The sequence below is a fragment of the Littorina saxatilis genome, linkage group LG2 (assembly GCF_037325665.1).
Source record: "Littorina saxatilis isolate snail1 linkage group LG2, US_GU_Lsax_2.0, whole genome shotgun sequence".
Taxonomy (NCBI): Eukaryota; Metazoa; Mollusca; class Gastropoda; order Littorinimorpha; family Littorinidae; genus Littorina; species Littorina saxatilis.
In genome coordinates this window covers 21,157,046-21,170,959 of record NC_090246.1, presented here as the reverse complement: position 1 = coordinate 21,170,959, position 13,914 = coordinate 21,157,046, and the positions used below count along the sequence as shown (strand labels likewise).

Genomic DNA, 13,914 nt, shown 5'->3' with positions numbered 1-13,914 from the left:
TACAACATGACTCTCACAGTCATTTCACAAGTCAATATTACTGAGCAAAATACAATTCAATAAATACCTGTATATTCACAGCATAGAATCACACATGATTCTTCCACAACACGAGTCGTACAGCATTCGACCTCACTGTTTGGTGAGCAACATTACAACTAAACGTGGAGACACCCAGAGACACGTCTGCTCTCTCCAAATGTTTGGTCAATAGCAGCCAATGGAGATATACTTTACAAAAATAGGTCACCTCATCTCAACAGGGGATTTCTGCACTCATGTGAACCACAAGTATGGCAAGCCAATCTGTACACATGTGTTAAACACTTTTTAGACTAAATTATGTACAAATCCATTTGTCACATCATCTCTAGAATGCAATCGGCAAAGGTCGTAGCTCGGATTGCACTCATTCCAGCGCTACTGTGTACTGGGTTAGCGAGACACGAACGACAACTCTAATCAATAAGCATCCGTACACATCGGACATTCCGTTTACGTTCGTAGCTACTCGGAAATAGCCTTCGGGATTGAAAGCCCGTAACTGACGTGTGCAATTTTTTTTTCACACATCAGTTGCAGGCTTTCAATCCCGAAGGCTGGTTCCGAGTAACTACGAACGTAGGGGAAGGGCTCCTAATATGGACCACTTTTTATTTCATGCTGATAACTAGCTTGTTTTCTTGTGAAGAAGTTTCATTTTGTGTTTGGTAGTCCTTCTCTCTTAGGTTAACCGTTAGGCATAATTAGAGTAAAATAGCTCTGATAGAGATTCAGCAAAAATTAAATACAGAAAAAATCACAAAGGGTCCATATTAGGAGCCTGGGCGCCTAATATGGACTAGTAAAGCGGCCTTCACGAATCACTGTAAAAATCCCCCTATACTTCAAAATAACATGATACAACTTAGTGTACAAGTCAGCCCAATTAAAATATGCTTTAGATTTATCTGTTTCGGGTTGATGAGAGCATTATTTGAAGCACACCGGGAAACTAAAGAAGCTTATCAAAAACAGGGTGAAAATAAGCGAAATTATCAACTTCCACGAAAAGAAGATTTTGTGTTGCGTTTGTTTTCAATCTCGAGGGCTAGTTATAGGTTATTTCCAGCAAGCTGCCGTGCTTCCTGGGTTCACCTGTACCCAGAGACACACTAAAATCATTGTAACTCTGGAACCATTAAAGGTATCGTTTTGAAATTTTAAGTATCTCTCACACACCTAATTTGCTCTCTGTCTGCAAATTTTTAGTGTGTACATGACAAAACATTAAAATTAATTGATAATGATAATTTACATAAACACTACCGATGGCGCGGGTTCACACAAACCCATACTTTTAAAGAGTAGTAGTGATTGTAACTATCCCTCTGCCGACGGCGCGGGTTCTGCTACACCCATAATTACCAAAGCGGCGGAACAGTGTCTGTCTGCCTGTTTGTCTCCAAGAGACTGTCTGTCTCTCTGTCTGTCTGTCCGTATCTCTCTGTCTGTATGTCTGTTGTCAGTTGCTCTGTCTGTCTGTCTGTCTGTCTATCTGTCTATCTGTCTATCCGTCTATCTGTCTATCCGTCTATCTGACTGTCTGTCTATCTGACTGTCTGTCTCTGTCTCTCTCTCTCTGTCTCTCTCTCTCTGTCTCTCTCTCTCTGTCTCTCTCTCTGTCTCTCTCTCTCTCTGTCTCTCTCTCTTAGTCTCTCTCTCTGTCTCTCTCTCTCTTAGTCTCTCTCTCTGTCTCTCTTTCTTAGTCTCTCTCTCTCTCTTTCTTAGTCTCTCTCTCTTTCTTAGTCTCTCTCTCTCTCTTAGTCTCTCTCTCTCTTAGTCTCTCTCTCTCTCTCTTTCTTAGTCTCTCTCTCTCTTTCTTAGTCTCTCTCTCTCTTTCTTAGTCTCTCTCTCTCTCTAGCTCTTTCTTAGTCTCTCTCTCTCTCTTTCTTAGTCTCTCTCTCTCTCTTTCTTAGTCTCTCTCTCTCTCTCTTTCTTAGTCTCTCTCTCTCTCTTTCTTAGTCTCTCTCTCTTAGTCTCTCTCTTTCTTAGTCTCTCTCTCTCTCTTTCTTAATCTCTCTCTCTCTTTTCCTTAGTCTCTCTCTCTCTTTCTTAGTCTCTCTCTTTCTTAGTCTCTCTCTCTCTCTCTTTCTTAGTCTCTCTCTCTCTTTCTTAGTCTCTCTCTCTCTCTCTCTTAGTCTCTCTCTCTTTCTTAGTCTCTCTCTCTCTCTCTTAGTCTCTCTCTCTTTCTTAGTCTCTCTTTCTCTCTCTCTCTTTCTTAGTCTCTCTCTCTCTCTTTCTTAGTCTCTCTCTTTCTTAGTCTCTCTCTCTCTCTTTCTTAGTCTCTCTCTCTCACTTTCTTAGTCTCTCTCTCTCTCTTTCTTAGTCTCTCTCTCTCTCTTTCTTAGTCTCTCTCTCTCTCTTTCTTAGTCTCTCTCTCTCTCTTTCTTAGTCTCTCTCTCTTTCTTTCTTAGTCTCTATCTCTCTCTCTCTTTCTTAGTCTCTCTCTCTCTCTCTTTCTTAGTCTCTCTCTCTCTTTCTTAGTCTCTCTCTCTCTCTCTTTCTTAGTCTCTCTCTCTCTCTTTATTTGTCTCTCTCTCTCTTTATTTGTCTCTCTCTATCTTTCTTAGTCTCTCTCTCTCTCTGTTTCTTAGTCTCTCTCTCTCTCTTTCTTAGTCTCTCTCTCCCTCTCTTTCTTACTCTCTCTCTCTCTTTCTTAGTCTCTCTCTCTCTCTCTTACTTAGTCTCTCTCTCTTTCTTAGTCTCTCTCTCTCTCTTTCTTAGTCTCTCTCTCTCTCTCTCTCTCTTTCTTAGTCTCTCTCTCTCTCTGTCTTTCTTAGTCTCTCTCTCTCTCTTTCTTAGTTTCTCTCTCTCTCTTTCTTTGTCTCTCTCTCTCTCTTTCTTAGTCTCTCTCTCTCTCTCTTTCTTAGTCTCTCTCTCTCTCTCTTTATTTGTCTCTCTCTCTATCTTTCTTAGTCTCTCTCTCTCTCTTTCTTAGTCTCTCTCTCTCTTTGTCTCTCTCTCTCTCTCTTTCTTAGTCTCTCTCTCTTTCTTAGTCTCTCTCTCTCTTTCTTAGTCTCTCTCTCTCTTTCTTAGTCTTTCTCTCTCTTTCTTAGTCTCTCTCTCTCTCTTTCTTAGTCTCTCTCTCTCTCTTTCTTAGTCTCCCTCTCTCTCTTTCTTAGTCTCCCTCTCTCTCTTTCTTAATCTCTCTCTCTCTCTTTCTTAGTCTCTCTCTCTCTCTTTCTTAGTCTCTCTCTCTCTCTCTTTCTTAGTCTCTCTCTCTCTCTTTCTTAGTCTCTCTCTCTTTCTTTCTTAGTCTCTCTCTCTCTCTCTCTCTTTCTTAGTCTCTCTCTCTCTCTCTCTCTTTCTTAGTCTCTCAGTCTCTCCCTCCCCCTCTCCCTCCCCCTCTCCCTTCCCTGCAAGAGGTCGGTGAAGGGAGAAACTCGATGCACCCACTGAAGTAGCGCTGTGGGTTTCCCTGAACCCACCCCGTCGTTAGAGAAATAAACGGTAAAAACCCTCTTTCAAATGTATGGGTTCAGACAAACCCGCATCGTCGTTAGAGGAATAAACGGTAAAAACCCTCTTTCAAATGTATGGGTTCAGACAAACCCGCATCGTCGGGCGTGCGTAGTCAAAAGCGGCATCCGGCAAAGGTTAATGAATTAATGAAAATAGCCTTTAGCTTTTATTTTCTTCGATTTGTTGAAGGTGGTCCATATTAGGGGACTCGCAAATACTTTGAGATTTTGCTATTATTTTTTGTTTGCAGTAGAAACTCGGGGTCAACTCTGCTAAAATGTAACAAATACGGTTTTAGCTGTCATATATATATAGCAATTTTTGTGTGATAAAAGCTTTGGCTGTGGACAGAAATGAGTCCGTTTTAGGCGGCAAATTTAGAGTGAACACTGCCAAAAGTGAAAGAAAGAGAAAAAGCCTAACGGTTTTGAGATTTGTGTTTCTGCAACTGTTTTGACATGTGCAAGTTATCCGAGACAGAGAGGGTGAATACAGCGAAGAAAACTTTTTGGGGGAGCTCTAGCGCCGTTGAGTTTGTCAGAACAGGAGGTGGTCCATATTAGGAGCTGGTCCATATTAGGAGCCCTTCCCCTAATCGGAAGTTCCGATGATTACCAAGTCAAAGAGCCGAGTCGAACACTATCCTTGCGTCATCCAGAGATACTGTACATATCTCTGCGTCATCTTTATGCAAGCAGATTCGGAGATTTCAAAATGTTTGCTGTGTGCAACTTTTGAAGGATTCCACCGAGGCTGATGATACTGCCTGTGGTGGGAGGGCGTTCCACTCGCCAATGGTGCGAGGGAAGAAAGACTGCTGTTACGATGTTCTGCAAGCTGGGAGTTTGTAAGCCTCAGCATGAATTGAGCGAGTGATGAGTGCAATTCTTTTCGCTCTATCGTATTAATTCACACATTGACCCTGCAGCAGTGACGATCATCTCTAGAATGCAATCGGCAAAGTTCGTAGCTCGGATTGCACTCATTCCAGCGCTACCGTGTAGGCCTACTGGGTTAGCGAGACTTGAACGACAACTCTAATCAATAAGCATCCGTACACATCGGAAATTCCGTTTACGTTCGTAGCTACTCGGAAATAGCCTTCGGGATTGAAAGCCCGTAACTGACGTGTGAAAAAAATTTTCGCGTCCGGGATAAACTATATCCTAGATCTAGATTAACACAAGTGTAAAATATACCGATGCAGAATTTGAGGTTGACAATCGTAAGTCCCTCTGTTTTGAACTTATACGTTTTCTAACCCTGGAGTAGTTGAAAAACAACATGGCGGATGTCGCACCTCAACTGCGAAGAATTTGTATGTTCAGGGACAGGACTAACCTGTTCGACGTGTTTGATGTCCATGAATAAAAAAAAAATGTCGACACACACACACACACACACACACACACACACACACACACACACACACACACACACACACACACACACACACACACACACACACACTGATTATCTGCTTGAGGAAGTATGTAGATGACAATTTTACATGCACATGGCGACCATAATTGATATTTTGCTAATATTTACTGCCTCTAGCAGATAATCAAAACCAAACGCGACTCGCGTCAGAGCTGGAACAAACCTATAGCTCCGCCCATTTCGCTAATGCTCATGCAGAGCTGGATCATCGATTAAACGAATTATTAATGTTGATAGAAATCTAGGAGCAGTCTGTAACTTGTTTTGACGCCAAAAAACGGCTTTTGTATTGCTTCAGCTTCCCGTTAGGGTTCCGGTGGTCTGTGTTAGTCTGTATCGAGCATAACCATGAAAATGCACACACATCAGGTGAATGATACAGAAGCTAGAAAGCGTTGCAGGTCCTTTTGGGTGGTCGTTATGGGCAGGTGGTCGTTATCGACAGGTGGTCGCCAGGTAGGTTCGACTGTTGCATAAACAGGTAGGATCCATAGTCACATACTGTATGACCAGACAGAAGATTGCTTCCCTCACTGTGACCGACCTCCAGCTGGATGACGCGACTGTTCCATTCTCCCCTGCTGTCAAGAGCCTTGGCGTCTTTCTCGACTCCACTCTCTCCATGCAGACACACATCTCCTTCATCATCAAGACCTGCTTTTTCCACCTACGACGCATCGCCTCCATCCGTCGCTACCTCACCCACGACGCCTGTGTCAAGCTGGTTGTCTCACTCATCTTCAGTCGTCTGGACTACTGCAACTCCCTTCTGGCTGGCCTCCCCGCCTCATCCATTCATGGCCTACAACGAGTCCAGAACGCCGCTGCCAGGCTGACGTTGAGGAAGACGAAGCGAGACCACAATCATCACCCCCCTACTTCGCTCCTTGCACTGGCTCCCTGTCAACACCCGAATCTCCTACAAACTGTCCACTCTGGTCTACAAGTGTCTCAACGACTCTGCTCCCGAGTACCTTCAATCCTCCCTGGACCTGTACACCCAGCCCTCCGACCGTCCCCTTCGTTCTGCTGCTGACCCTCTCCGCCTCCACATCCCTCGCTCGAAACTCGCATCTGCTGGTCAGCGTGCATTTCCCTCTGCGGGCCCCTCCGTCTGGAACTCCCTGCTGCTTGAGCTTCGCCAGAGCCCCTCTCTTGACGCGTTCAAGAGTAGGTTGAAGACTCAGTTCTTCCCGTAGCTGGCTGCGACTTTCATGCTCGACGTGATGTGTTGTGCCCCAAAAGACATTCTTGTGCTGTGCTCTGTGAGAGGTGTTTTCTTTGTGCTTAATATTATTTTGTTTGGACCTAGCTATTGATGTGTACACTGTTGTTAAACAGTTGTTTGTTGTATGTTTACCAGGGTTTGCTAGTGTGTGATAGGGTTCGTGTCCGTCTGAAGATGTTAGTTTCTTTGTTAGTCCTGTGTTGACAACTCTTCGACAAGCGCTTAGAACTGTACCCACGGAATACGCGCTATATAAGCTTCATATTGATTGATTGATTGATTTTGCTTCCGTGTCATTTGTTGTCCGGTTAGCTCATTTCACGCAAAGATGGCCCTCAGCTATTCCTTATATAGAGAGCAATTATACGTGTTTTGTGTGTGTGTGTGTGTGTGTGTGTGTGTGTGTGTGTGTGTGTGTGTGTGTGTGTGTGTGTGGCTTGTTTTTCTAAATCACCACAGACACCCATTATCCCGTGTTGGTTAGGTGCCTCCGCTAACCATTGAGCCGTGGACGAAAGAAATTATGAACGTCTTCAAAGGTGATAATTTACGTCTGTGGGGCCTGATCATGTGTCTTTTTACATTTAGTCAAGTTTTGACTAAATGTTTTAACGTAGAGGGGGGAATCAAGACGAGGGTGTGGTGTATGTGTGTGTGAGTGTGTGTAGAGCGATTCAGAGAAAATTACTGGACCGATCTTCATGAAACTTGACATGAAAGATCCTAAGTATGGTATCTCCAGATTTTTTTTCATTTTTTTGATAAATGTCTTTGATGACGTCATATCCGGCTTTTCGTGAAAGTTGAGGCGGCACTGTCACGCTCTCATTTTTCAACCAAATTGGTTGAAATTTTGGTCAAGTAATCTTCGACGAAGCACGGACTTTGGTATTGCATTTCAGCTTGAAGGCTTAACAATTAATTAATGAGTTTGCTCATTAAAATCGATTTTTCGCAAACAGATTTAAAATTGATTGCATCGTATTCTTCATCACATTCTGAATCTAAAAATATATACATATGTCATGTTTACTCTTAAAATGTGATCACAATTAACGAAAATAGATTAATTAATCTTACGATTAAAATTTAAGAAATCGATCCAAAAATAATTTCATCTTATTCTTTATCATTTCCTGATTCCAAAAACATATAGATATGATAGGTTGTATTCAAAACAAGCTCCGAAAGTTAACAAGAATACAGAAAAGCGCGCTTTCCTGCTTAGCACAATACGCTACCGCGCTAATCTGGGCCCGTATGCATGAGGAGGAAGTCAGCAACACTGGAAGTAGAGGCCTCTTTCGGAAGTGGGAACTCCCGAAGTTTAACTTTCCAACTGTTCACTATGCATGAACGCCGGAGTGGTGACTTCGAGAGTATTCGGTCAAGGTCGCGAAAATTGGGGGAATCCTAACTAGTACGCATGCGTTTGTGAACGGTAAGCTTGCCACCAGAGAAACAAATCTCATCGAGAGTTCAAAAAGGCGAACGTTGAGCGCGCTGAAGTAGGGGAAAGTCGCTAAACCTGGAACAGTTAAGGAGAAACAGCCGTACCAGACAAAAAAATGGATATTGCAAAGCGTTCTTTATATTGTCACATACTAGACTCTATCAGTAAATAAACGAACCACATAAAATAAAATAAAAATCACGCAACTCATCAGACTGACCATAATAAAAATGTCTGCATTTGTTCCAGGTTGGACGCATGGGTGTGTAAAGTGGAACACTGTGTTGTCAAACTCGGAACACATACAAACACACCCTTACTCTCTTTCTAGCTCTGTCTGTGTCTCACACACACATATATACACCCACACACTCTCATTCACACACAAACAAGCACACATTGCCACACACACAAGATAAATAAATACGTCATAACATTTTGATTAAGCCATTTTATGTGAATGTCTTTTTTTCAACATCATATTTTGATTTTTACCAAGGAAATAACAAATCGGATAACAATTTAAATGTAAAACAAAAAGATAAATAAGGGCTAGGACTGGTCTAAAAAGGACTGAAAAACAAAACCTTAACAAAATTTTAAAAGAAAAAATAGGCAAAGAACCAATTTCGCAGACAATGTCCTTTGTCTTCTACTGTCAGCGCAGTCATCGTGTGATTACTGTGTGCACTTCTGCCACAAAAACATATCCTCAGGGGAGTTGGTGCCACACATGAAGCAGTACCACGAAATTTCGCAGCTTCATTTGTACCCCTCTTCTGTTGACAAATAGATATAAAAGGGCTACCTGCCCAATTGACTAAATGTAAAAATCATTACGCATAAAGTCTCAAAACAAATAACTAAGAACAGATTTAAGAACTGATTTTGCAGACACACAAAAATTGCTAAGTACAGATTTCGAAGTCCTTTTGTCCGCTGCTGTCAGCGCAGTCCTCGTGTGCCCACTGTGTGCACCTCTGGCACTGTATCATGTTCTCAGGGGAGTTGGTGCCACACATGAAGCAGTACCAAATGCTTCCCCCCGGGATAGAACGCATCGTCGAGAATGTTCTCCTTGTTTCCCTCTGATCAGAAGATATTCCCCTCTTGTTTCTCTGAGCAGAAGATTTTGTAGCTTCATTCTTTCCTCTTTTCTGTTGACCTGCACGCCTTTTTGCAAGTGAAATCTCCAGCTTTTGCTTCAAAGGAGAAGATTGTTTATCACTGCAGTTATCCCAAAGTGTCGATGCGAAGTTTATATGAGGCATTATGTGGGCGTAATAGAACATTTTGAGTGTTGCAGAATCTAAGTAATGCCTTAATTTTGATAACAGGTACAAATTTGTTGATACTAATTTGCAAATATTACTCAAATGAGTTTGCCATTTCAACTCTTGATCAATGGTAACACCCAATAATCTATGTTCCCTAACTTGCTGCACTTGAGTTGAACCAACTGAAGGACTTAATTGGTGTTTTTGTCTCGTGGTTATCACCATACTCTTTGTTTTAATCGGATGAATGATCATTGCATTAGAAATGCACCACTCAGTGATTTCATCCACACTTGTTTGAAGAGAAGAGTTGACGGATTCCAAAGATTTTTGACGGGTGTGAACAGAAGAGTCATCCGCGAAGAACTCACATCTAACTTTTTCATCGGACACACGAAGGGGTAAATCATTTATATAAATACAGAACAAGATAGGTCCTAATACAGACCCTTGAGGGACACCACTCCTGACAAACTCGTTTGACGAAGTTTTGCGGTTAATAGATACATACTGTTTCCATTTTGAAAGATACGATTCAAAAAAGGGACAGGCGGAGTCGTCTTTTGAATAGGACTTTAATTTCTTTAGTAGAAGTGAGTGATCTACTAGGTCAAAGGCTTTCTTAAAGTCCAAAAACAACGCTCCCGTTATTTCTGCTTTGTTTATTGCTGACAGCCAAGTCTCGCATAAAGAGCTTAAGGCGGTGTGGCAGGAATGCTTAGAGCGGAATCCAGATTGAAAAGGATGAAACAGATTCATTTGTTCCATATATGCCAGTAGGTGTTTTTGGCTCACGTAAGTGTAGCCTATGCGATGCTAACTTTTGTCTATCTGTGCGTGTGTGCGTGCGTATGTATGTATGTCTGTGGTAGAAACTTTAACATTTGACTGAACACCGAAATACTAATTTTACCTGGTTATTATTCAAGCAACAGCTTCAAAGTATTGAAGCAATGATCAACATTTCGTCGGCACGTATGTAGTTAAAGTGTGTATCCAAAGAAAACGGGTGGTGGGGGGTTTTGTGGGGGTTTTTGGGGGGGTAAAAACAGCTGACTGGTTTGTGTCGTGTGTGGTATGTAGACCAGGTCAGGGGTCAAGGTTAGGTCAGATCGCGTGAAGGATTGTGGTATAGATACAGTTATCACCGAGCTGCAGTTCGCCGATTCGGAGAAGACGACTCATGATTTCACATTGTTCGGTTTCGTAGCTCCAGAAATATAGATAAAGAAGATCTTTCTTTATTTGGTGTTTAACGTCCTTTTCAACCACGAAGGTTATATCGCGACGAGGATAAAGAAGATACCAAAGGAGATTTCCTACAGGTTAATCTGCACAGCGTGTTTCCAGTGTCTGCGCGAGGAAGCACTGTCGAAAGCGCAGTGTCGATCTGGCCATCTGGCAGTCGTGTCCCCGTAAGTAGGCTACAGACAGACATATCTAGATCTAGTGTCTCGCACTCTTGCACTATGCTTACTGTGTGTGTGTATGTGTGACGGAGTGATTGAGTTTGTGTTACTGTTTGTCGATTTCTTACGTGAGCCTTGAAGGCTTTGCCTCTTGTTGTATGTGCTTTTCGAGGTGTTTAGAAAGAACAGGTATGAGGGAAATATAGGTCTAAAGTTGTTTGGGTCTGTAAGATCCTTATTGTTTGGAAGTGGTAATACCTTTGCAGAGAGAGAGAGAGAGAGAGAGAGAGAGAGAGAGAGAGAGAGAGAGAGAGAGAGACAGACAGACAGACAGACAGACAGACAGACAGACAGACAGACAGACAGACAGACAACCAGACAGACAGACAGACAGACAGACAGACAGACAGACAGACAGACAGACAGACAGACATTTACTTTTATTTTACTTTATTTGGTGTTTAACGTCGTTTTCAACCACGAAGGTTATATCGCGACGGGGAAAGGGGGGGGGGGGGGGAGATACGTAGTACAATATATGACCTTACTGGAAGAATGCAAGTTTCCAGTACAAAGGACTTAACATTTCTTACATACTGCTTGACTAAAATCTTTACAAACATTGACTATATTCTACACAAGAAACACTTAACAAGGGTAAAAGGAGAATCAGAATCCGTTAGTCGCCTCTTTCGACATACTGGGGAGCATCGGGTAAATTCTTCCCCCTAACCCGCGGGGGGTGACAGACAGACAGACAGACAGACAGACAGATATGCCGACAAACAGACAGACAAACCGAGAATTTTACAATCGTTCAAATCATTGTTATTGTTGTGTTATGTATATTTTAGATTCAGCAGGAAAACACTGCTTTCACTTCGCTGTTTCAATGTAAATACATGCTATGTACAATTTGTGGAGTATGTACACAAATACTAATATATAATTATGCAGCTGCAGAAAATTGTGCACATGCTCATAGACCTTTTGGTAGATCCACACACACACACCCGCATTCTGACACCTGTGGAAACACACACACACACACACACACACACACACACACACACACACACACACACACACACACACACGCACACACACACACACACACACACACACACACACAAACACACAAACACACACACACACCACTGATCTAAAACTATATGGATAGCGCGTCCCTTCTTATTGGCTATCAAAACATTGACGCCACCGGATTCGCCATCTTGGGACACCGTTCGATACAGCGAAAGAAGACTGCTGTCAACTCTCGAAACTACGATTATTTCCCTTTGACCTATTTGTCAGTGTAGTACGGTGCAGTAAGATGGCGGTACTCTGGTTACGCTGTTTCATTGGCTGTGCGCTATCCTTTATTTTCAGATCAGGGACACACACACACACACACACACACACACACACACACACACACAATAAAAAGACCCCCGCATCCAAAACCGTAGCTTAGTTCGTATGCGAAAGAGTGTACATTGGTGGGTCCTGAACGCTTTCCGGCAGTGGGTCCGACCACTGAACAACGTCACTGGGTTTTTGCAGAAAGCTGACAGGAATGAGGTCACCGTGAGCAAGTCTGGCGGTCAGCAGGATGTCCAAAAAGGGAAGCTCGGGCAGCGCGAGCATGTGGCAGTCCTGCCGTGTCACAAAGAAAGGTTCGCTCCATGGCGACCTCGGCACGACAAATCCCGGGCTTGTTGCGGTGACAACCTGAGGCGATTCGCAGAAGGTGTGCACGAGCTGCAACACCTCCCTAAAGTGGTTCACCTCCTGCGCAAAGTCCACACTCTGAGCCGCCAAGGTGCGGAGAAACTTGCGCCGGAAGAACTCGTACAGCTCGTAATCCGCCTCGGCCAGCTCACGATGCTTAGCGTAGTCCTGAGCGCTGAAGACGAAGCTGGGCTTGTGTCTGTTCTCGTTCTGGTTCATGTACAGGATGTCCTTAACGCTCCAGCACAGCAGGCGTCTCAGCAGCACCAGCGACTCGTCGAAGAACTCTGTGATCATGACGAGGGGAAAGTCGCGGTTCAGCTGCTGCAGGTAGCCGTGTCGGAGCGAAGCGTTCAGCACGTGCCAAAACTCCATGCCCAGATCCTGCGACTGTTTGTTTCGGTAATAGTCCAACAGCGGGGCGTGTTGCGTTTCGTCGTCCAAGAACAAGGAAAATGGATGCACCTTCAACGGCTGCGAACCTGTTGTGTCTATGCTCTTGTAAAACATGAAGGCAGACACAGCCTGCTGGAAAGGTTCGCGCAGAATGCTGATGTAGACGGTGTCCGCAGGCATCAACATGTCCAAGAAGGTACGATTGTACACAACGTGGTTCCAGAGAATGTCGTAGCGCTGCCCTACTGGAGGGGGTAGGACGATGGATGGAAAGAGGGGCTCGCCAGGATGGCTGATGTAGTTGTAGCGGGGGGTCTTGGGCTGTTTGTTGGGCAAGGCAAAGTTGAGGTTTCTCGTGACGCCGTAGCGCTGCAGGATGTTGGCAACTGTTGAGCTGGCCGCCTTGTGAACCTTGCTGAAAGCCACGTGATGATGAGGGCGGCACTTGGCTGCTGTTGTCCTTGGAGCCAGCAAGCGGTGGTCAATGTCCCCAACGTCATTGAAGCTCATGGGCATCTTGAGATTTGCCGCCTCAAATCCACTGCCTCCAAATCTCAAATCTGTTGTCTTAAATCCACTGCCTTCACTTTTCAGATCTGTCCCCTTAAATTCGGTCTTATTCTTGTGTGCGCGATGATTTACTTGGGGGATGCTCGCATCGCTATCCCGCGCACTGGCATTACGTACGAGTGTCGAAAAAGGTGGTCCAGATTTATCCCGTGATGAAGACAACACAGCTGGAGGGAAGGTTTCTTCATTATTTGATGATGACACATTCCCACGAGGAAGAAATTCTACCTCGCTTGATGCCAATGTACCTTGTTTGTTCTTTGAAGGCACCGTACTGGGCAGAGCAGAAGAAAGATCATTGGACTGACGTTGTTCCAGCATCTGCCGCACTGTTCCCAAATTCTTGCCTGCCTGAGAAGTTGGAGTTAAAGTATTGTTTGGGCTATCTTTCAAATTCGTTTTTCGTTCTGACTGTTCCCACTTTTCAGTTTTGGATTGTGATGCGAGCTGTTCTTGTTTTTCAGGTTTGAATTGTACTTCCGAACGGTCTCGAGTTCCAGGTTCTAAACGTTCAAGCATTGCAGATTTGGAATTTGGTTCTATAGGTTCTTGCTTTCCAAACTGGGAACGCATTTCTAATTCTTCCCCCTTTTCAACTATGGGTTGTTTCCTAAAATGTTCCCTATTGACAGATGAGGGCTGTGGTTCTGACTGTTCTAGGTTTCCAACTTGGGGGTGAGGTTCTAACTGTACCCCCCTCCCAAATGTGGAGTGTTGAGCGTCGTTGCCCGTTACAACTGTTGCGCCGGGCGGGCGATGTGTGGGTGGCGGGGTTGTGTGTGCGGGGGTGGAGGCAGGACGCAAAAACAAGGGTTTCTGGACGGAGGAGGAGACCTTCCAGACAAACAGGAGAGTCGTGAACCCCATCGTAAGGAACATCCACCTGCAACACCATGCATAATT

At 44.0% G+C, this 13,914-nt stretch overlaps 1 protein-coding gene across 1 annotated transcript; it reads right to left on the bottom strand.

Annotated features, from left to right (window-relative positions):
- Window positions 1–10,784: 10,784 nt before the first annotated feature.
- LOC138958456 (uncharacterized) lies at window positions 10,785–13,914 on the bottom strand. The gene has a single exon (XM_070329623.1). It carries the CDS (start codon window positions 13,888–13,890, stop codon window positions 11,785–11,787), a length of 2,106 nt encoding a protein of 701 aa, XP_070185724.1. The 5' UTR covers window positions 13,891–13,914; the 3' UTR covers window positions 10,785–11,784.

Bases quoted from the DNA above. Each gene is read 5' to 3' on its own strand.
- LOC138958456 (XM_070329623.1), bottom strand. From the start codon at position 13,890: ATGTTCCTTACGATGGGGTTCACGACTCTCCTGTTTGTCTGGAAGGTC.